Source organism: Oncorhynchus gorbuscha, linkage group LG24, assembly GCF_021184085.1.
Source record: "Oncorhynchus gorbuscha isolate QuinsamMale2020 ecotype Even-year linkage group LG24, OgorEven_v1.0, whole genome shotgun sequence".
Classification (NCBI taxonomy): Eukaryota; Metazoa; Chordata; class Actinopteri; order Salmoniformes; family Salmonidae; genus Oncorhynchus; species Oncorhynchus gorbuscha.
The window spans coordinates 49577171-49593645 of NC_060196.1; the positions used below are offsets into that span (position 1 = coordinate 49577171).

Consider the following 16475-nt stretch of genomic DNA (forward strand, 5'->3'; position numbering starts at 1 on the left):
AGTTCTAATTGCTATGTTTTGATCAATTGATTCTGTTAAATGCCACGGTGGTGGTGGCTTTTGATGAACGGTATGACATTTCTGTCATTCGAAGATGACCTATCCATTGCTCAGGCCTCACAGAACCGTTTGTAGCTGTCTTAAGAATGGCAGAGTGTGTGGGTGTGTGTGTTCCTGTGTGTGGTTTAAGTGAGTGTATTGAAGTGTGTGTATACACTATATAAATACTGTGTCATGGAAAACTACGATCACATTGCTCAACTAACGGTGTATTTTAAAGACAGTATTATGAGGATGCAGGTGATCTACATATTACATATGTATTCTCTATATTAGAGAGAGGACAACCAGTGAGACAGAGGGGCCATCTCTCCCTATATGTGTGCCTAAATGTCTATCCATGCAACCACAGCCCCAGATCCATTGAAAGAAAAATGTTGGCTTCAGCATGTTACATTGATTCCAGCAGTACTTCATACCTATGTACACCCACAATTCTAGAACATACCAAATACAAAACATAAAGGATATGTAGCCCCCCAACCAAAGCCCCTACCTTAACCCCCTGACCCCATCCCAGCTGCCCACACTGAAAGGACAGAGGGGGTCACGTGATCCCGTGCCCCACGCGATAGTACATCCGTTACATTGGGACCGATTGTTTAAGGATTCTGCTTCCATCAACAGAAAAAACAGAGGGGATAACTTTTTGGAATTCAGCCCAATGGAGTTCTTTTTCATTCTCCTATCTCCCCTCCTAGGCCTGCAACGTCTCTCCTTCTCTCTCTCTCTTTCCCTCTACCCTCTCTCCCTTTCTCCCCAGAAAGGTAGACGGTTAAGAGCGTACTTTTACTGAAGAAACAAGGTAAGGGACATTCTAAATATATCTTTATAATGTTACCTTGATAGAAATGTATAGTTGTGCCAAAGAATAAGTTACTCAACTTAATGGTGAACTGAAGTCTTAAAGGTAAAGACAATGTTGAACTAGTGGTTGACTAAGCCTTGATCAAACGTAATTTATTAAGTGCTTGGCAAAAGAGCTGATGTTTACCGCTGCTAGTTGTAAACGTCTATTCCGTGACAATGTTTGTTTATTATATTTGGAACACATGTTCATATATGTTAACAGGTCTCATTTTAAGACTCAGCTACAGTTGAAGTCAGAAGTTTACATATACTTAGATTGTGAGTCATTAAAACATGTTTTTCAACCACTCCACAAATGTTTTGTTAACAAACTATAGTTTTGGCAAGTCGGTTAGGACATCTACTTCGTGCATGACACAAGTCATTTTTCCAACTATTGTTTACAGACAGATTATTTCAGTTATATTTCACTGTATCACAATTCCAGTGTGTCAGAAGTTTACTTACACTAAGTAGACTGAGCCTTTAAGCTTGGAAAATTGCAGAAAATTATGTAATGGCTTTAGAAGCTTCTGATAGGCTAATTGACATCATGTGAGTCAATTGGAGGTGTACCTGTGGATGTATTTCAAGGCCTACCATCAAACTCAGTGCCTCTTTGCTTGACATTGTGGGAAAATCTAAATAAATCAGCCAAGACCTCAGAAAGAAATTGAATTGTAGACCTCCACAAGTCTGGTTCATCCTTGGGAGCAATTTCCAAATGCCTGATGGTACCACGTTCATCTGTACAAACAATAGTATGCAAGTATAAACACCATGGGACCACACACCGTCATACCGCTCAGGAAGGAGACACGTTCTGTCTCCAAGAGATCAAATCAAATCAAATTTATTTATATAGCCCTTCGTACATCAGCTGATATCTCAAAGTGCTGTACAGAAACCCAGCCTAAAACCCCAAACAGCAAACAATGCAGGTGTAAAAGCACGGTGGCTAGGAAAAACTCCCTAGAAAGGCCAAAACCTAGGAAGAAACCTAGAGAGGAACCGGGCTATGTGGGGTGGCCAGTCCTCTTCTGGCTGTGCCGGGTAGAGATTATAACAGATGAACGTACTTTGGTGCGAAAAGAGCAAAGGGACTATTTTTTTCCACCTTTATTTAACCAGGTAGGCTAGTTGAGAACAAGTTCTAATTAGCAACTGCGACCTGGCCAAGATAAAGCAAAGCAGTGTGACACAGACAACAACACAGAGTTACACATGGAGTAAACAATAAACAAGCCAATGACACAGTAGAAAAAAGAAAGTCTATATACAGTGTGTGCAAAAGGCATGAGGAGGTAGGCAATAAATAGGCCATAGGAGCGAATAATTACAATTGAGCAGATTAACACTGGAGTCATAAATTAGCAGATGATGATGTGCAAATAGAGATACTGGTGTGCAAAAGAGCAGAAAAGTAAGTTTAAAAAAAAACAGTATGGGGATGAGGTAGGTAGATTGGGTGGGCTATGTACAGCTGCAGCGATCGGGTTAGCTGCTCAGATAGTTGATGTTTAAAGTTGGTGAGGGAAATAAAAGTCTCCAACTTCAGCAATTTAAAAAATATATATTTTTCTTTTATTTATTTTGCAATTCGTTCCAGTCACTGGCAGCAGAGAACTGGAAGGAAAGGCGGCTAAATGAGGTGTTGGCTTTGGGGATGACCAGTGAGATATACCTGCTGGAACGTGTGCTCCGGTCTGGTGTTGTTATCGTGACCAGTGAACTGAGATAAGGCAGAGCTTTACCTAGCATAGACCTATAGATGACCTGGAGCCAGTGGGTCTGGTGACGAATATGTAGCGAGGGCCAGCCGACTAGATCATACAGGTCGCAGTGGTGGGTGGTATAAGGTGATTTGGTAACAAAAATGATTGCATTATGATAGACTGCATCCAGTTTGCTGAGTAGAGTGTTGGAAGCTATTTTGTAGATGACATCGCCAAAGTCGAGGATCGGTCGGATAGTCAGTTTTACAAGGGTAAGTTTGGCGGCGTGAGTGAAGGAGGCTTTGTTGCGAAATAGAAAGCCGATTCTAGATTTGATTTTGGATTGGAGATGTTTAATATGAGTCTGGAAGGCAAGTTTACAGTCTAGCCAGACACCTAGGTATTTATAGTTGTCCACATATTCTAGGTCGGAACCGTCCAGGGTGGTGATGCTAGTCGGGCGGGCGGGTGTGGGCAGCGAACGGTTTAAAAGCATGCATTTGGTTTTACTAGCATTTAAGAGCAGTTGGAGGCCACGGAAGGAGTGTTGTATGGTATTTAAGCTTGTTTGGAGGTTAGTTAGTACAGTGTCCAAAAAAAGGGCCAGAAGTATACAGAATGGAGTCGTCTGCGTAGAGGTGGATCAGGGAATCGCCCGCAGCAAGAGCGACATCATTGATATATACAGAGAAAATAGTTGGCCCGAGAATTGAACCCTGTGGTACCCCCATAGAGACGGCCAGAGGTCCGGACAACATGCCCTCCGATTTGTCACACTGAACTCTGTCTGCAAAGTAGTTGGTGAACCAGGCGAGGCAGTCATTAGAAAAACCAAGGCTATTGAGTCTGCCGATAAGAATACAGTGATTGACAGAGTCGAAAGCCTTGGCCAGGTCGATGAAGACGGCTGCACAGTACTGTCTTTTATCGATGGCGGTTATGATATCGTTTAGTACCTTGAGTGTGGCTGAGGTGTATCCGTGACCGGCTCGGATGCCGGATTGCACAGCGGAGAAAGTACGGTGGGATTCGAAATGTTCAGTGATCTGTTTATTTACTTGGCTTTCAAAGACTTTAGAAAGGCAGGGCAGGATGGATATAGGTCTGTAACAGTTTGGGTCTAGGGTGTCACCCCCCTTTGAAGAGGGTGATGACCGCGGCAGCTTTCCAATCTTTAGGGATCTCGGACGATACGAAAGAGAGGTTGAACAGGCTGGTAATAGGGGTTGCAAAAATGGCGGCGGATAGTTTTAGAAAGAGAGGGTCCAGAATGTCTAGCCCAGCTGATTTGTACGGGTCCAGGTTTTGCAGCTCTAGCAGAACACCTGCTGTCTGGAGTTGGGTGAAGGAGGAGCTGGGGAGGCTTGGGCGAGTAGCTGCAGGGGAGGCGGAGCTGTTGGCTGGGGTTGGTGTAGCCAAGAGGAAGGCATGGCCAGCCGTTGAGAAATGCTTATTGACATTTTCGATTATCATGGATTTATCAGTGGTGACCGTGTGGCCTATCCTCAGTGCAGTGGGCAGCTGGGAGGAGGCGCTCTTGTTCTCAATGTACTTTAGTGTCCCAAAACTGTGAATTTCTGCTTGAAAAGCTAGCCTTTGCTTTCCTGACTGACTGTGTTTATTGGTTCCTGACGTCCCTGTATATCGTGGGGACTATTCGATGCTATTGCAGTCCTCCACTGGATGTTTTTGTGCTGGTCAATGGCAGTCAGGTCTGGAGTGAACCAAGAGCTATATCTGTTCTTAGTTCTGCATTTTTTGAACGGGGCATGCTTATCTAAGATGGTGAGGAAATTACTTTTAAAGAATTACCAGGCATCCTCTACTGACGGGATGAGGTCAATATCATTCCAGGATACCCGGGCCAGGTCGATTAGAAAGGCCTGCTCACAGAAGTGTTTTAGGGAGCGTTTGACAGAGATGAGGGGTGGTCATTTGACAGCGGACCCATAGCGGATACAGGCAATGAGGCAGTGATCGCTGAGATCCTGATTGAAAACAGCGGAGGTGTATTTGGAGGGCAATTCAGGATAATGTCTATGAGGGTGCCCATGTTTACGAATTTAGGGATATACCCGGTGGGTTCCTTGATGATTTGTGTGAGGTTGAGGGCATCTAGATTGTTCGACTGTCCCAGTTTAGGTCACCTAACAGAACGAACTCTGAAGCTAGATGGGGGGCAATAAATTCACAAATGGTGTCCAGGGCACAGCTGGGAGCGGAGGGGGGTCGATAGTAGGCGGAAACGGTGTAAGACTTATTTATGGAGAGGTTCAAATAAGAAGTTCAAACTGTTTGTGTATAGACCTGGAAAGTATGACAGAACATTGCAGGCTATCTCTGCAGTAGATTGCAACTCCTCCCCCTTTGGCAGTTCTATCATGATGGAAAATGTTGTAGCTGGGTATGGAAATCTCAGAATTGAGATGGTGGCCTTCCTAAGCCAGGATTCAGACACGGCAAGGACATCAGGGTTGGCAGAGTGTGCTAAAGCAGAGTAAAATGAAACCAAGGTGTAACTGACAAGTAACCTGTAAGTCTATGTTGTTTTTTGTTTGAATTGTTTACGTGTTCGCTATGCGGGGGAAATAAGACAAGCGGAACTACGTAGCTAACAACTGTTGTAATGGGGACAGTATTGTGGCAACACACCTTTGGAGGGAAGGCAATCCCGCGCTGTGTTAGCTAAGTTTTCATGTCATCAGGTGTGGTTCGTAAAAGTTTAAGCGTGTACGTTATGATGGTAACGTTATAATAATTAAGGATGAAGTGTGAATTCATGCCAGGAATAATAAGTGTGAAGTTTGATATCCTCCCTTCTGTAATAAGCAGCCAATGAGGTATTTTTCCTTTATTCATGTGTTTAATCTGATACTGTTATAGCTCCGGCTAAACTGTTTATGTATGTAAGCACTTCAGAGTTATACCAAGCTAATAAGTCACTCGTAAGATAAGAAGGTTGTAAGAGTGTGCTTAACTGTATTTTTCATTTACTTTATAGTTCTCACAGAAGGTGATAATTCTGACTAAAACTACAGAATAAAGCCGTCAGTTAAAATCAAGGAACGGTTGTGCTCGTGGTTACTGGAGGGAGCTACACAAGGTTTTTTCAATCACAGGAGTCAACAAATGAGGGAGCCTGGGGACACGCAGGGCCTGGGTTTACCTCCACATCACCCGAGGAACAGAGGAGGATTAGGATGAGGGTACGGCTAAAGGCTAGCAAAACTGGTCGCCTAGAGCGTTGGGGACAGAAAATAAAAGGAGCAGATTTCTGGGCGTGGTAGAATAGATTCAGGGCATAATGTGCAGACAGGGGTATGGTGGGGTGCGGGTAAAGCGGGGGTAAGCCCAGGCACTGAGTGATGATAATCATCTCTGGATAAGCTGGTTATAATGGGTGAGGTCACCGCATGTGTGGGAGGTGGGACAAAGGAGGTATCAGAGGTATAATGAGTGGAACTAGGGGCTCCATTGTAAACTAAAACAATAACTAACCTAAACAACAGTATACAAGGCATATTGCCATATGAGAGAGACATACAGCGAGGCATACAGTAATCACAGGTGTTGATTTGGAGAGCTAGCTAAGACAACAACGGGTGAAACAACAACAGCTAATCAGCTAAAACAACAACAAGTAAAATGGCGATGACTGGGCAGAGAGGGTCAGTTAACTAAACACAGAGCCTGAGTTCGCGGCTGGGGCCGACAGATAAAAATAATAAGAATTAAAAAATAAACCGAATGGAGTACCTTGTGAAGATGCTGGAGGAAACAGGTACAACAGTATCTATATCCACAGTAAAACGAGGCCAATATCGACATAACCTGAAAGGCCGCTCAGCAAGGAGGGAGCCACTGCTCCAAAACCGCCATCAAAAAACAGACTACGGCTTGCTACTGCACATTGGGACAAAGATCGTACTTTTTGGAGAAATGTCCTCTGGTCTGATGAAACAGAAATTGAACTGTTTGGCCATAATGGCCATCGTTATGTTAGGAGGAAAAAGGGGGAGGATTGCAAGCCGAATAACACCAGCCCAACTTGAAGCACGAGGGTGGCAGCATCATGTTGTGTGTGGGGTGCTTTGCTGCAGGAGGGACTGATGCACTTCACAAAATAGATGGCATCATGAGGAAGGGAAATTATGTAGATATATTGAAGCAACATCTCAAGACATCAGTCAGGGAGTTAAAGCTTGGTCGCAAATGGCTCTTCCAAATGGACAGTGACCACAAGCATACTTCCAAAGTTGTGGCACAATGTCTTAAGAACAACAAAGTCATGGTATTGGAGTGGCAATCACAAAATCCTGACCTCAATCCTATAGAACATTTGTGGGCAGAACTGAAAGACTGTGTGCGAGCAAGGAGGCCTACAAACCTGACTCAGTTACATCAGCTCTGTCAGGAGGAATGGGCCAAAATTCACCGAACTTATTGTGGGAAGCTTGTGGAAGGCTACCCGAAACGTTTGAGCCAAGTCAAACAATTTAAAGGCAATGCTACCAAATACTAATTGAGTGTATGTACACTTCTGACCCACTGGGAATGTGATGAAACAAATAAAAGCTGAAATAAATCATTCTCTCTACTACTATTCTGACATTTCACATTCTTAAAATAAAGTGGTGATTCTAACTGACCTAAGACATGGAATATTTACTAGGATTAAATGTCAGGAATTGTGAAAAACTGAGTTTAAATGTATTTGGCTAAGGTGTATGTAAACTTCCGACTTCAACTGTACATACGAAATGAAAATTGCTCAAATTAGGTAATATTCACTTAGCATGTCTTTAGTCGTCAAGCTTTGATTCTCATCGTTGTAACGTTGTTCTTCGTTTGTCGAAAGAGAGTCAGACCGAAATGCAGCGTGGTGGTTACTCATGACTTTAATGGAAAAAGTGACACATGAAATAACTATACAAAATACAAAACAACAAACGGAACATGAAACCTAATTACAGCCTATCTGGTGAAACTACACAGAGACAGGAACAATCACCCACGAAATACACAGTGAAACCCCGGCTACCTAAATACGGTTCCCAATCAGAGACAACGAGAATCACCTGACTCTGATTGAGAACCGCCTCAGGCAGCCAAGCCTATACAACACCCCTACTCAGCCGCAATCCCAAATACTACAAACCCCAATACGAAAATACAATATATAAACCCATGTCACACCCTGGCTTGACCAAATATATAACGAAAACACAAAATACAAAGACCAAGGCGTGACAGAACCCCCCCCCCTAAGGTGCGGACTCCCGGACGCACCTCAAAACCATAGGGAGGGTCCGAGTGGGCGTCTGTCCATGCTGGCGGTTCCGGCTCGGGACGTGGACCGCACTCCATTAAAGTCATAGTTCCTCCCCTTCGCGTCCTGGGATAATGCATCCTCGCCGCCGACCATGGCCTAATAGTCTTCACCCAGATCCCCACTGAATTGAGGAGCAGCTCGTGACTGAGGGGCAGCTCGTGACTGAGGGGCAGCTCGTGACTGAGGGGCAGCTCGTGACTGAGGGGCAGCTCGGGACTGAGGGGCAGCTCGGAACTGAGGGGCAGCTCGGGACTGAGGGGTAGCTCGGGATTGAGGGGCAGCTCGAGATTGATGGGCAGCCCGGAACTGAGAGAAAGCCCAGTACTGAGAGGAAGCCCAGTACTGAGATGAAGCTCAGGTAGGTAGTAGGCTCCGGTAGATCCTGGCTGGCTGGCGGATCTGGAAGATTCAGGTTGACTAGCAGATCTGGAAGATTCTGGTTGACTGGCAGATCTGGAAGATTCTGGTTGACTGGCAGATCTGGTAGAATCTGGTTGACTGGCAGATCTAGAAGATCATGGCTGACTGGCAGCTCTAGCTGCTCTATGCAGACTGGCAGATCTGGAAGAGACTGGTTGACTGGCAGATCTGGAAGAATCTGGTTGACTGGCAGATCTAGAAGATCATGGCTGACTGGCGGATCTAGCTGCTCTATGCAGGCTGACAGCTCCTTGCAGACTGACAGCTCTGACTGCTCCATGCAGGCTGACAACACCCTGCAGACTGGCAGCTCATTGCAGACTGACAGCTCCTTGCAGACTGGCAGCTCTTTGCAGACTGGCAGCTCTGGCTGCTTCATGCAGACTGACAGCTCTGGCTGCTTCATACAGACTGACAGCTCTGGCTGTTTCATACAGACTGACAGCTCTGGCTGCTCCATGCAGGCTGACAGCACCCTGCAGACTGGCAGCTCCTTGCAGACTGACAGCTCCTTGCAGACTGACAGCTCCTTGCAGACTGGCAGCTCTTTGCAGACTGACAGCTCTGGTTGCTTCATGCAGACTGACAGCACCTTGCAGACTGACAGCTCCCTACAGAGTGGCAGCTCAGGCTGCTCCGAACAGGCAGGAGGCTCCGGCAGCGCTGTAGAGGAGGAAGGCTCTGATAGCGCTGAACAGGCGGGAGACTCCGACAGCGCAGGAGGGAAGGAAGGCTCTGGCTGTGCTGAACAGGCGAGGTGCACTGAAGGCCTGGTGCGTGGTGCTGGAACTGGTGCTACAGGATCGAGAACACGCACAGAAAGCCTGGTGCGGGGAGCTGCTACCGGAGGACTGGTGTGTGGAGGTGGCTCTGGATAGACCGGACCGTGCAGGCGCACTGGAGCTCTTGAGCACCGAGCCTGCCCAACCTTACCTGGCTCGATGCCCACTCTAGCCCGGCCAATACGAAGGGCTGGTATGAACCGCACCGGGCTATGCACCCGCACTGGAAACACCGTGCGCTCCATAGCATAACACGGTGTCTGCCCGGTCTCTTTAGCCCACCGGTAAGCACAGGGAGTTTGCGCAGGTCTCCTACCTGGCATAGCCATACTCCCTTTAAGCCCCCCCCAATCATTTTTTTTGGGCTGCTTTTCGGGCTTCCATCCGCGTCGCCGTGCTGCCTCCTCATACCAGCGCCTCTCCGCTTTATCCGCCTCTAGTTCCTCCTTGGGGCGGCGATATTCTCCAGGCTGAGCCCAGGGTCCTTTTCCGTCTAATATCTCCTCCCAAGACCAGAAGTCCTTATATCGCTGCTCCTCACAATTAACAGGGAGAGTAGGCTCAGGTCTGACTCCTGACTCTGCTACTTTCTCCCTGAGCCCTCCCCAAATAAATATTTGGGGGTGACTTTCGGGTTTCGCTCTGCGCCGCCGTGTCTTTCTTTTGACTCCATTCGCCTATAGCCCTCTTCGTACTGCTCCACCGAATCCCAGGCGGGCTCCGGCATTCTCTCTGGGTCGACCGCCCACCTGTCTATTTCTTCCCACGTCGTATACTCCATGCCTCTTCTGTCCATAACGTCCTCCCTTCGCTGTTCCAGCTGCCTGTTAACACGCTGCTCGGTCCGTGTGTGGTGGGTGATTCTGTAACGTCGTTCTTCGTTTGTCGAAAGAGAGTCGGACCGAAATGCAGCGTGGTGGTTACTCATTACTTTAATGGAAAAAGTGACACATGAAATAACTATACAAAATACAAAACAACAAACGGAAGGTGAAACCTAATTACAGCCTATCTGGTGAAACTACACAGAGACAGGAACAATCACCCACGAAATACACAGTGAAACCCCAGCTACCTAAATACGGTTCCCAATCAGAGACAACGAGAATCACCTGACTCTGATTGAGAACCGCCTCAGGCAGCCAAGCCTATACAACACCCCTACTCAGCCGCAATCCCAAATACTACAAACCCCAATACGAAAATACAATATATAAACCCATGTCACACCCTGGCCTGACCAAATATATAACGAAAACACAAAATACAAAGACCAAGGCGTGACAGTCGTCAAGCTTTGATTCTAGTCTTCAAGCTTTGATTTCGCTGTCAAGCTTTGGTTGTTTCTCATTTATTGTGTTTGCCATAGCATCATATAAAGTAGTTATAATGAGTGAGCACAACTGATCCTCAATATCAGCTCTGTAATTTTGGACACACCTATTCATTCAAGGGCTTTTCTGAAGACATCAAAACTATGAAATAACACATATGGAATCATGTAGTAACCAAAAAAGTGTGAAACAAATAAAAATATATGTTATATTTGAGATTCTTCAAAGTAGCCACCCTTTGCCTTGATGACAGCTTTGGCTTTCTTTCAACTTGCGTCATGAGGTAGTCACCTGGAATGCATTTCAATTGACAGGTTGCTTTGTTAAAAGTTCATTTGTGGAATTTATTTCCTTCTTATCAGTTGTGTTGTGACAAGATAGGGGTGGTACAGAGAAGATATCCCTATTTGGTAAAATACCAAGTTCATATTATGGCAAGAACAGCTCAAATGAGCAAAGAAAAAATGACAGTGCATCATTACATTTCAAGAACTTTTAAAGTTTATTCAAGTGCAGTCGCAACAACCATCAATACCTATGACGAAACTGGCTCTCATGAGGGCCGACACAGGAAAGGAAGACCCAGAGTTACCTCTGCTGCAGAGGATAAGTTAATTAGATTTACCAACCTTAGAAATTGCAGCCTAAATAAATGCTTCACATCTCAACATCAACTGTTCAGAGGAGAACAGGCCTTCATGGTCAAATTTCTGCATGGAAACCATTCCTAAAGGACACTGATAAGAAGAAGAGACTTGCGTGGGCCAAGAAATATGAGCAATGGACATTAGACCAGTGGAAATCTGTCCTTTTGGTCTGATGAGTTCAAATCTGAAATCTTTGGTTCCAACCGCCCTGTTACTTTATGAGACGAAGAGTAGGTGAACGGAGGATGTGTGGTTCCCACCGTGAAGCATGGAGGATGAGGTGTGATGGTGTGGGGGTACTTTGCTGGTGACGCTGTCTGTGATTTATTTAGAATTCAAGGCACACTTAACCAGCATGGCTACCACAGCATTCTGCAGCTATACGCCATCCAATCTGGTTTGCGCTTAGTGGGAATATCATTTGTTTTCAACAGAACAATGACAAAAAACACCTCCAGGCTGTGTAAGGGCTATTTGACCAAGAAGGAGAGTGATGGAGTGCTGCATCAGATTACCTGGCCTCCACAATAACCCAACCTAAATCCAATTGAGATGGTTTGGGATGAGTTGGACTGCAGAGTGAATTAAAAGCAGCCAACAAGTACTCAGCATATTTGGGAACTCCTTCAAGACTGTTGGCTATTCCAGGTGAATTCCAGGTGAAGTTGGTTGAGAGAATGCCAAGCGTGTGCAAAGCTGTCATCAAGACAAGGGTAGCTACTTTGAAGAATCTAAAATATATTTTGATTTGTTTAACACTTTTTTGGTTACTACATGATTCCATATGTGTTATTTCATAGTTTTGATGTATTCACAATTTTTCTACAATGTAGAAAATAGTAAAAATTAAGAAAAACCCTGCAATGAGTAGTTGTGCCCAAACTTTTGACTGGTACTGTATATGATTTGAGATCATTGATACTCAGCGATTTGTACTTTGTCTTTTCGATTTTGTTGTCCACTGTCACCATGTCACACTTTTCCCCAGTGTCAGGACAAGTACTAAACTTATTCAGGTTTCTATTGAAGTCTGCATCACAGTGTTTTGTCTTTGGCTATGCTGAATTAAGTGATATGACATGCTATTCTATAAAATAATTTCTCCGTAATTAATATTACCTGATTGAGCTAATCATGTAAATTTAATTAACTAGAGAGTCGGGCACCACAAAATAATATTTATAGATCTGTTATCTTCCGAATAAACTCTTAAAGACCTAGCAATATTTTACATCAATAGCAGTCAATATTAATCGTCATCTTAATTCAGTCTCATCTGAAAGTGGTAAATTCTTTGTTATCTGCACGAACCCTGGCTCACAAGTTGAATCAGCTATGCAAAATTGGGTTTAATTATTTATTTACTAAATACCTAACTAATCACACAGAATTACACATACACATAATTAAATCATAACTTTATTACAAATGACGTCATAAAGGAAAACGTCCCTAGCGGGCAGAACAGATATGACAGCTTGTTACACAAAAGAAAAGGGTCTGGGTTTGAGTGAAAGAGCGGGAAGACTGAGGAACAATGGGAGGAAGCTGTGCTATCATAAATACAGTATCTTATGCATTCTAAATTACCGCCCATTTGGAAAAGGAAAATGCAATAAATATTTACTCTGAGCTGCGCTTCGGTAGGTTGGTGGTAGAGTCCTTTGAAGATAGTCTCTGGTTGTCATTTGGATACGTTGTAGTAACGTCGTTGGGTGATAGACGGGATACTCTGTCTGTTCCTTCCTAGCCCACGTTTGTATCTGCTGTTGCTAACTCAACGGCTAGGAGGTATCACTTTTGTAGTGAATAAGAGTTCAAAGTTCATACCATTCGCAACCAAAGCTCACGCTGATGTTAGCTTCGTTCTGTAGTTATTATCTGAACCATTCTGACATAGGACCGTCGTCCTCACGTCCTCGGAACAGGAGGTTATATTGTCGTCAAGGGCTTATATAGGAAGGGAGAGGAGGGCGTGCTTGAAAAGTTTTATAGCCCATGTCCCTTCACAGGGGTGGGCCACTGATTGAGCAGAACCCTATTTTATGAAAACCCAAATCTCACATTTCATATTCAAACATTTAAATTGAATAACAATTCCATGTGAATCCGATAACTCTGATGTGTAGACTTTCCACTGTTTAGTTTATGTCATCTTATCATTGATGAGAATGTCTCAGATGACAACCGAACTGACATCATATTCATTAATATGTTCCATTTGTTGGATTACCAGAATATAGTTAATTTCCCCCCACCTTCTGATGTTCCCAGAATCTCTATGTTATTCAAGGGTTTTGCAAATGTAACCTCAGTAGGGTAGAGAGAGGAAAAAGGGGGGGAGAGATATTTATGACTGTCAAAAACCTACCCCCCCCAGGCCAACGTCATGACAATAGCATGGAATAATGAGTGTGTGCTATAAAGATCATATCATACAGATACAGGTTTCTAACTCCCACATCTCCTCCCCAGTTTCAGTACAGGTGTGTCTAACTCCCTCATCTCCTCCCCAGTATCAGTACAGGTGTGTCTAACTCCCTCATCTCATCCCCAGTATCAGTACAGGTGTGTCTAACTCCCTCATCTCCTCCCCAGTATCAGTACAGGTGTGTCCAACTCCCTCATCTCCTCCCCAGTATCAGTACAGGTGTGTCCAACTCCCTCATCTCCTCCCCAGTATCAGTACAGGTGTGTCCAACTCCCTCATCTCCTCCCCAGTATCAGTACAGGTGTGTCCAACTCCCTCATCTCCTCCCCAGTATCAGTACAGGTGTGTCTAACTCCCTCATCTCCTCCCCAGTATCAGTACAGGTGTGTCTAACTCCCTCATCTCCTCCCCAATATCAGGAGCTATGAGGTGACCATTGCAAACTGAGTGTCCATCTGTCATATAATCCAGGTGTGTTTATCCAGTATCAGGTACCACGCAGCAGCCACAGCAGCATCTCCCAGGATGCATAGCTTCATGGGCGGGGGCCTATTCTGTGCCATGGTGGGGAACATCCTACTGGTGGTCTCAATGGCAACAGACTACTGGATGCAGTACCGCCTGTCAGGCAGCTTCGCCCACCAGGGCCTGTGGAGGTACTGCATGTCGGGCAAATGTTACATGCAGACGGACAGCATCGGTGAGACCACACACCATGGAGGGGTCAGGGGATGGAAGGATATAGATTATATACAGAGGGATAGCAATGACCACTTGATTTAAATGAGATATGTTAACCGTCTGACTTGGTCTGATGGAAGGGAAGGTCTAAGTGCATCCATTCACTGGCAGAAACGTAATAAATGGTTGCTTTACTTCAGGATAGAGACCTGTTGCTGAGAATGTCGGGTCAGTAATCAAAATGTTGCTGGTTAAAATCCCTGAGCCACTAGGTGAAAAATCTGTTGATGTGCCTGTGAGCAAGGCACTTAAACCTAGTTGCTCAGGATAAGAGAGTGTGCTAAATGTTCAAATGTTGACTTGAAAATGAGGAGAAATGTTACAAAAGGGTACCACCTAGTGTCTGGGCATGGCACTACAATACCATTCATTTTCACTCTTGGCTGGAAGAAGGAATGCATTTGACAAAGGCCTCTGTTTTGTCACCCTGCACACCTCTTTCACTGTTGCCCTCTAGCGTACTGGAATGCAACCCGGGCCTTAATGATCCTGTCCGGGATGTCGTGCTTCGCGGGCATCATTGCGGGCATCCTCTCCTTTGCCCACTTCTCCACCTTCGAGAGGTTCAACCGCTCCTTCGCTGCAGGGATCATGTTTTTCATCTCCAGTGAGTCTCATCTCACACACACACACACACACACACACACACACACACACACACACACACACACACACACACACACGCACACACGCACACACGCACACACGCACACGCGCACACACACACACACACACACACACACACACACACACACACACACACACACACACACAGACACTAGTTTTGTGCAGTATTTTCACCTCTTATATCCCCCTTCCTTCTCCCAGCATTATTTGTTCTGCTGGCGATGGCCATCTACACGGGTGTGACAGTGAACTTCCTGGGCAAGCGCTTCGGTGACTGGCGTTTCTCTTGGTCTTACATATTGGGCTGGGTGGCACTGCTCATGACCTTCTTTGCAGGTAAGAACTGACACACAGGATCAATCACAGTACTCAACCAACCCAGTCCAAAAACAATCAACCCTCAAGTCTCCCAGTGTTAGCAGATCTGAAGAGACCAGATTGTTCAAAGCAATATGGTGATGGTTTTTCCATAGCCTTCCAATGGGTTAGGGGAGCCTGGCTGCATCATATTGCTGATGCCTATCTGGATCCATCAGACCTGATTGAGGGGTAGTGGCTGAAGGGAGGGTATGTCTACAGCTGGATTCTGATGCAATGTCCATTGTCCATTAACCTGTACGTGCTCTGTGTGTTCCAGGGATATTTTACATGTGTGCCTACAGAATGCATGAATGTAGGAGAGGGGGCGGCCCTACACGCTAGAGAGAAAGACACAGCAAGATACACAAACTGTTTTTAAAAAGAGGACCATTTTACACTGAATGAATGACCATGTTTATCCAGAGGCCAACATATGACAGAAAGCCTTTGCGACTGCATGGGCCTCCATTCCCTGATGTTTCCAATGGATTTCCTGGATAAATAAAGGTTTGATTTAAAAAAATATACAACAGCTTTCTGCCATTCACATGAAAGGAACATTTACGAGAATGATAATGCATTTATTTATAAAGTCAATATGACTCATTTCATTATCTATGTGCAGTTAACAGGAGAATATGTTTCAAAATGGCTGACATGGCAAGGGTTATGATATCTCCGTAGTGCCTTTTTCAAAAGCATATATGCAAGATGACAACAGGCTTTTTGTATATGCAAATGTGTTGTAGTTTTGATAAGGAATATGGGCAGCAATGCTGACTTTACAATTTCTCAGATTTTCAATAAAGTTCCTCTCTAAATGTTTTGTTGCCTCTAAGTTGATCCTTAATGCAAGGTCCACCTTTCAACGGCTCATTTTCCTTATTTTACATCCCTTTGTGATGCACACAAAGTTATACCACAAGATGGCGGCACTAAACCAGTTTACATGAGCAGGGCTTTGCACATGGTGCTAGATGAGTTGCTTCTGTTGCCTGGGAAATCCCATAGCCAAAGCTACCGGATGATGGTGAAAGAGGACCACACCTTGCAACAGGTAAGGATTTGTCATACATTGTGGATATTATTTTCCTTGTCTATATCTACCACAATGAATCATGTTTTTACTCTCCCAGAGGCGCAGAGTTAAAGAGTGGGCCCAAGGTGGCCCCAGACA

General features: G+C 44.9%; 1 protein-coding gene across 1 annotated transcript; it reads left to right on the forward strand.

Moving 5' to 3' along the window:
* The first annotated feature begins 698 nt into the window (after positions 1-698).
* On the forward strand, positions 699-16119 carry LOC124013212 (lens fiber membrane intrinsic protein-like). The gene is made up of 5 exons (XM_046327456.1): positions 699-865; positions 14056-14270; positions 14769-14918; positions 15140-15274; positions 15576-16119. The coding sequence occupies exons 2-5, from the start codon at positions 14096-14098 to the stop codon at positions 15638-15640; spliced, it is 525 nt and encodes a 174-aa protein (XP_046183412.1). The 5' UTR covers positions 699-865; positions 14056-14095; the 3' UTR covers positions 15641-16119.
* Positions 16120-16475: the final 356 nt, after the last annotated feature.